This window comes from Adiantum capillus-veneris, chromosome 26 (genome assembly GCF_014529385.1).
Source record: "Adiantum capillus-veneris isolate H3 chromosome 26, ASM1452938v2, whole genome shotgun sequence".
NCBI lineage: Eukaryota > Viridiplantae > Streptophyta > Polypodiopsida > Polypodiales > Pteridaceae > Adiantum > Adiantum capillus-veneris.
The window spans coordinates 61,479,986-61,487,463 of NC_140956.1; the positions used below are offsets into that span (position 1 = coordinate 61,479,986).

The 7,478-nt window shown below is 44.9% G+C and overlaps 1 protein-coding gene across 1 annotated transcript; it reads left to right on the top strand.

Annotated features, from left to right (window-relative positions):
- The first annotated feature begins 2,914 nt into the window (after positions 1–2,914).
- On the top strand, positions 2,915–6,157 carry LOC147423549 (uncharacterized). The gene is made up of 3 exons (XM_086502290.1): positions 2,915–2,956; positions 3,792–3,969; positions 5,569–6,157. The coding sequence occupies exons 1-3, from the start codon at positions 2,915–2,917 to the stop codon at positions 5,622–5,624; spliced, it is 276 nt and encodes a 91-aa protein (XP_086358416.1). The 3' UTR covers positions 5,625–6,157.
- Positions 6,158–7,478: the final 1,321 nt, after the last annotated feature.

Here is a 7,478-nt window from a genome sequence, read left to right on the forward strand (position 1 = left end):
AGAGCAAGGCTAACCAATGGAGCATAAGACCTTAGGGTTAGCTTCATTGAAGACCTCCAATAAATGTGTGTAAAAGTCCTTTGACCTTAGGTCAGCTAGGGCTGAGCTTGAGGTGGGAATCCGGCCCAAGCTCGAGGTGCTTGTCCTGCTTGAGGTGCTTGTCGTGCTTGAGGTGTTTGTCATGCTTGAGGTGCTTGATTAAGATGCTTGAGGTGCTTGAATGGCTCCATGCTTGAGGTGCTTGACTTGCTGCATGATTAAGGTACTTGAGGTGCCTTGAGAAGCTTGCCTGAGATGCTTGTGGGAACACCCCCTAGTTCAAGTGCTTTGTCATGCTTGGTGAGTAAGGTGCTTGATCACCTAAAGTCAAAAGCATTCCTACAAGAGGGGGGGCGAGCCCTTTTCCTAGGGGCTAGAGAGAGAACACCCACTCACACACACAAGGGAAGCCCCAACTTGAAGAGGCAGCAAGGACACATGTCAGGTCCCTACCCATGTTACCTTCATGTGTTGCTTGAAGCCTATTGGCTAGGCTTCAAAGGGGTCCAATGATAAATTACTTGAATTATCTAATTGATTTTTCATTTATCAAGTCCTCTCTCTCTCAAAGGGGAAAGGGGGACACTTGTCCCAAGGCTACCTATGTTGCTTGTAATGGCTCTTGCTTGTGATTGGCTAGGCCTGGGAGGGTCCAATGAGCTTCAAGCATGAGCTACAAGGGGGGGTAGACCCAAGCTAGCTAGGGGCTTGCTTGAGGGGTATACTCACCCACACACACTCACAAGCACTCTCATGGTGTACTATGCAAAGTGCAAGAGCTCCCTCTCCTTCTCCAAGCAAGTAGAGGTTGAGAGCCTACACCAACACTCTTGGCTATGGAGTGCAAATCCAACCAAGAGCCATGCTTCAATGCTTAAGCTTGCCATCTCCTTCTTCTTCATTACTATGCTATTATGTATGCTAGCAACAAGAGTATGATAAGTGAGGAACTAATTCTTTCTCCTATGAAATGTTTCTTCTTCCTCTTCCCTACCCTCATTCCCTGCTAGCTCTCTCCACCTTCGAAGGTGTTTGAGGTCTTGGGAGTGAGGCTTGGGATAGTTAAAGCTTTCTTCAAGTTCATGTTATGCTATGATTGTGATGCATGAAGCTTTCCATCTTCATTGCATCACCTAGGTCACAAGGAACACAAAGAATGTATTGTAACAAGTTTCTCTTAATGGGAGAAATCATAAGACAAATGTCTATTGGAGGGGGGACCGGCTCCACATAAATCCGGTCCTCAACTGTTGTCATGTTCTCTAAACTCTCTCTCTTGCGAAAGTATTGTCTATGCCAAGTTAACTAATTGCTATGATTATGTTGCTATCTTCAATTATGTCAACCCGCTATGCTCACAAAATCATTTCTTGAAAGTACTCTCATTAAATTCCGCTACTCTCACATATTAAGGCAAATTCCATTACACTGAGTGTTGCTGGTTTGTATCGCTTTGTGGGAGAGAGGTTATGACTACATGTTTTTATTAATCCCAATTCCGGGGGTTTCACCAATAGTAATGATGGGATGTCACCTGCACAAATGAAAGGGTTTGTTAAAAAAACCCCTGAATGCAGAACCATTCTTTGTAAAATGCACCTTTCCTCCTTTGTATAACCCAAAGGTATCTAGTATATATCAAGAGCTTGGGTAGCCAAGGGCTACCTAAAAAATGGTAGGGTGGAGAATCGTAGGCTTATCCACTTGTGGTCTCACATGCATTTTTGCAGTCACTACCATCTATTGTTATGTGAGTGCACACATTAGCACGTTGGCCTTTACGAGTGCACACATTAGCATGTTGTCCTATGTGAGTGCACACATCAGCACGTTGTCCATGCATTAGTGTGCACATGCCTGTGCATCCTTTACCATATATTGCTCTGAATGTGCACACATTAGTACTTAGTCCACACATTTGTGTGTGGGTAACTTGTGTATGTAATGAAGTATGAATATTGAAACTGCTCTGAAGTCACTGGATATGGTGGAATTTTGCAGAATTCCATTGCATAAAGTATTTGTAAGTGGGCATTTACCTCCTTCAAAGTACAAGGTGCTGGGTTCCAAGGGACAACCACAAGGCGAAGTGAGCGTGGCACTCAAGTTCTCGCCCACGGTATTTCACACGCTTAAAAGAAATCGAACTCCTTTTTTTGTAGAAAAGCGTGTGAAACTAGCTCTTCTACTATGTGTGAAGACTTGGTAGCCTAGCTTCTAATAGAAGGCATGATGATTGTACGATTTGAAAAGATTGGCTCTTTTTCTTTAAAGGATGTAGAAGTAGCCAATGATAAAGACGGATAGTTGTATGATGGACTTTGTAAGAATTTTTGAAAGACATCTATATGAAAATGACATTTTTAGTTTTCTATTTAATCTTTATCTCTTTTAGTAAAAAAGTATGTGCTAATCTGTATATGATCTGTTAAATTGATTATTCATGTGAATTATTATAATACAACTACATAGATAAAATTTTGTGGCTACAACCATATAGGAGAAAGAAGAATTTCTTACTACATGGTTAGTTAAAACTCCCATATAGCTATAATATTATGGCTACATCCATCTAAGACAATTCCAAGACAAACTAGTAAGAAATTCTTGCTATATGGTTACTTAAAAAGCCTATATAACTATAATATTATGGTTACAACCATATATGAGTATTCTCATTATTACATGTTTGCACCCTTACTAGATATGTGTATTCAATCTAGTAATCTGCTTAGTAATTATAATTTTTTTGCTATATAGAAATGCGTCCAAAGCTCCTTGTGGGCCAAGAACCTGGAGTTGGAGGTCATCCCTGCCAGGTCGGCCATGTTGGGCGTCAACTTAATGGGCTGCATCACGCCGGAGCTGCTTGAAAATGCTTGCAGCCACGAGTGGATGGAGTGAGGGTGATGCTGTGGTATTGGCATACTCACGATTTTCTCTAATAACGTGCCGATGACAATCTCTGTGTGCAACGAGCCTCTCTACTCAGCAATGTTGCAATGTTGCTCTCCTACATGCCACAGTGCCACACTGCATGCATGTGCTTTAGGCCACGATGGATTTGCTGTTGTTGGTTGCCGATAGCTTGGCTGGATTTTCTCGCAAGCACAACCCTCTGCACGAGGTCCAATAACCTACTACCCCGTAGCCCGAGGCTCCTGACACATCCTTGCACTGGATCCCGCAACTCAAAGTACGTTCAGTACTACGAGAACTGAGATCACGGAAGAGAAGGTGGGGGTGTATTTAATCAAAGACCTTCACATGTTGAGTTGCCATTGCAAGGGACATTCTGTCGATCGACGTGCAAGTGCAGAGAGAGAGAGAGAGAGAGAGAGAGAGAGAGGATACACAGTGCGACATGCATCCTCATCCATTATATTGGCCACATGTGGCATACTCTCTTTCATAGAGCTGCCCTCATCCCAGTTGGTTTGGCAGCTTGGCAGCTGTGCTGTGTAGCATCTTTGAGTCTTTACATCTCTCTTCAAGGTCGGGTCTCTCTCTCTCTCTCTCTCTCTCTCTCTCTCTCTCTCTCTCTCAGCTCTTTCCCTTGAGGGCCGCTTGCTTGCGTCTCGGAAGCAGTTGGCCTGTAGCTAATCGGCATGAAATTCGATGATGTATCTATTGCTATCATCCTATGCCATGTGGTTTTGGGCTGGCCGTTATTGAGGCAAAACCATCTGATCACAGAGGCCTCGAGTTGGGGGCTAGGTCTCATTTAAACTAGCCTTAAGCTTCTCAGCCAGAGCTTGCCTGCCTTGAATCAAATTGCACCTGCCTCTTCGCATCTCTGCTTGCGCTCCCTCTCCCCCATCCATTGCTCGCGGCTTTGTCCAGTTCCTCTGGTGCCTGCCTCTCCGTGTAGTCTGGACCCTACCTATCTCCAGCTTGGGCGTGCTGCTGGCATTACGGACTCAGGCAACGGTAGCCTTTGCCGCCCTGTTCATCACCTTGTTTAGACGTCGATGCATAGGACTGCAGGTCGCTTCTTCTTCTCAATAGCTTCACAGGACACCATGCTTTTCTCTGCCTCCTCGAAGCCACCTGTCCCATAGTTATTTAAGATAGTTGTTGAAGCCGCCATGTACACGCTGTTGTATAGCAGCACCTCCTTCCATTGCATGCATGGCCTCCAGGTGACTACGGCTGGGACACCGCTGGGTTGTCTGCCGACTCCCTTCGCCAAGAACCTCGAGTTGGAGGTCATCCCTGCCAGGTCGGCCATGTTGGGCGCCAGCTTAATGGGCTGCATCACGCCGGAGCTGCTTGAAAATGCTTGCAGCCACGAGTGGATGGAGTGAGGGTGATGCTGGGGTATTGGCATACTCACGATTTTCTCTAATAACGTGCCGATGACAATCTCTGTGTGCAACGAGACTCTCGACTCAGCAATGTTGCAATGTTGCTCTCCTACATGCCACAGTGCCACACTGCATGCATGTGCTTTAGGCCACGATGGATTTGCTGTTGTTGGTTGCCGACAGCTTGGCTGGATTTGCTCGCAAGCACAACCCTCTGCACGAGGTCCAATAACCCACTACCCCGTAGCCCGAGGCTCCTGACACATCCTTGCACTGGATCCCGCAACTCAAAGTACGTTCAGTACTACGAGAACTGAGATCACGGAAGAGAAGGTGGGGGTGTATTTAATCAAAGACCTTCACATGTTGAGTTGCCATTGCAAGGGAGATTCTGTCGATCGACGTGCAAGTGGAGAGAGAGAGAGAGAGAGAGAGAGAGAGAGAGAGAGGATACACAGTGCGACATGCATCCTCACCCATTATATTGGCCACATGTGGCATACTCTCTTGCATAGAGCTGCCCTCATCCCAGTTGGTTTGGCAGCTTGGCAGCTGTGCTGTGTAGCATCTTTGAGTCTTTACATCTCTCTTCAAGGTCGGGTCTCTCTCTTTCTCTCTCTCTCTCATCCCGATCAGATGGTTTTGCCTCAATAACGGCCAGCCCAAAACCACATGGCATAGGATGATAGCAATAGATACATCATCGAATTTCATGCCGATTAGCTACAGGCCAACTGCCTCCGAGACGCAAGCAAGCGGCCCTCAAGGGAAAGAGCTGGAGAGAGAGAGAGAGAGAGAGAGAGACTCTCCCAGCTTAGCTTGCCATAGCATGCAAATGTGGAGAGGAGGGACGGTGTGTATTTGTAGAGGAGCGGCTCCGAATCCGTAGCTAGGTTATAAGCTCAACATCTAGGCGTCATCCTCCATCAATTGAGTAGATCACATCGATCGGCAATGTTAATGAGCATACTGCAAAATGTACAAATTAATGTGTTGGTGTTGTTTTGTTATTGCTAATTTTGTGAATACTGCAGCATGTCAAGCTAAATGCACAACGAGGATATGTGTGGGTGATGTATTAATGAAATTTTTTAATGCAACTGTATGGACACAGGAAAACGTTGTGCACTACATTCAAATCATTTTCTTTTTCTCCAACAAGCTCACAGACCATTGAAGTTGTTTCCCACCATGCTAACGACTCCTCATCACTTTGATGCAGGAGGTGTGACTTTTCGAAGCTCAATGGCTGCAATCTTAAGGGTTTTGCAGCAATGATATACAACTATCCTGGAGGCAAGCAAGTGCGGGAGGCTTCTATGATGGGGCACTCAAATGCGGGCCTAACCGGTGGTATCCAATTAATAGTTGAGAGAAGCAATAGGTGGTCGTTGACATAGGCTTGCAGGAGGTTGAGAGCACGAAAGGTATAGCGCTTTGACAAAACTGTGCACGACCTCAGCTTGCAAGACAGGCTACTTGCAAGTGCTCGGTGTCTCGCTCTCGCTAGCTATGTGCTTGGTCTATGGGGTTGTGGTACGGAGGTGACTTCGTCTTCGCCTATACAAAAGGGGGACTTGGGTGTTTATATGTACAACTTACAAGTGCCACACTGTATTTGTCTGCAACGGGAGAGACATATTTGTCTGCAACGGGAGAGACAGAGAGAGAGAGGCCGTTGGAGGCGGCCGGCCATACTAGTAGATATGGGAAGCGCATAGCCTAGCCATGGGCAGCCTTGCCAAAGGCGCCATGCCATGGCTTGCACTGTAAAAACAGGAGGGATCGAAACCTGATCAGTTCTTTTCCTGGTAAACCCATTCTTTTCCTCAAAAGAAAATGTTTTTTTCAGTAAACGGCAATTTTAAAAAGTACATAGACTAAATTTTGAAGCTTTTAGCACTTGAGCTTTTTTTTCACCTTTAAATTTAGAATTCATTAATTGTTAATTGTTTATAGGTAGTATTAAGTAGATTTCAAATTGGAATTTTACCACTTCAAGCACTGTGGAATGACAATGACAGTGACAATGCCGACAGTGTGTGAGGTGAGTCACGTGCCTGACTCGCTGCTACTGTCCGGACTCCGCTTCTGCATTTAATGCACTTTCTTTTCTGTTTTCTATGGACTACGGTAGTACGGTGTCAGTCTGAACTCCAGAAGTCGTCGAATCTCTCGCATTTCACACTGATTCACAGATGCTTTTTACGCATGCGTTTGAGACGTCTGTACAATAAGCAGCACGGCGGCATGCATTTCAGGTGGACACGAAGAGCGCCGCTACTAGGGACATGCTCTGGCGGTGATGTATCCTCAGACTGGTTGCATTTACCTTGATAGCGATGAACGTGGGTTCCTGAAAAAATAGGGGAGAGAGGATGTCTTGGAGACTAGTCTTGCTTGGTGGGCCTTTGCCATACATAATCGGATAGATTTAGCCGCCGTCGCCGCCACGAGCACAGTTGGTTACTTGGTGGCGATTGCTATCGCTGCAGGTCTTGTTGTGGAACACGAGCAGATGAGTAGAACCTATTGATAGGCACCAGTAGCGATCCCTATACAACAAAGGTCTAGTAGATAGAGAGAGAGAGAGAGAGAGAGAGAGAGAGAGAGAGAGAGAGATTATAGGGATGATAAATTATAGATTGTAGGGATGATAAATTAGAGACATATAGATTATATGGATGAATTTTTGACCGTGGACCCATCTTTGAGAGACCCATCTTATTATCAACCAAGCATAGTCAATTTTCCTTTATTTCTCATAAAGCATGCGAGAGAGAGATATATTATAGGGATGTTTTTTGAGAGAATTAGTTGAGTTTAAAGAGAAGCATATACATTTTCAAATTGTTATTATGTTTATGGGAGGACCGTTGCCAGCTATCGACAACAACACACTCAATCAGCAGCAGCATACGGTGTTTGACTCATGCATAATTAACATGTACAGATGTTGGTCAAGTGTATAGTTTTGAAAACAATATCCAAGTAAACCAAACCAAAGGAAGTATTGTGCAAAATTCTAAAACAAGCAAATGGATAAATCATCAATGGACTGCAACACGGAATGAAGTGCTTTAGTGACCTATAATTTTGTAATGGTGCTTTTCGATCGTCCAAACTATAGGC

Coding starts and splice junctions, on each gene's coding strand:
- LOC147423549 (XM_086502290.1), top strand. CDS start 2,915: ATGCTTGCAGCCACGAGTGGATGGAGTGAGGGTGATGCTGTG. Junction 2,957..3,791: donor GGAGTGAGGGTGATGCTGTG/GTATTGGCATAC, acceptor CTTCTCAGCCAG/AGCTTGCCTGCCTTGAATCA. Junction 3,970..5,568: donor CATTACGGACTCAGGCAACG/GTAGCCTTTGCC, acceptor ACTTTGATGCAG/GAGGTGTGACTTTTCGAAGC.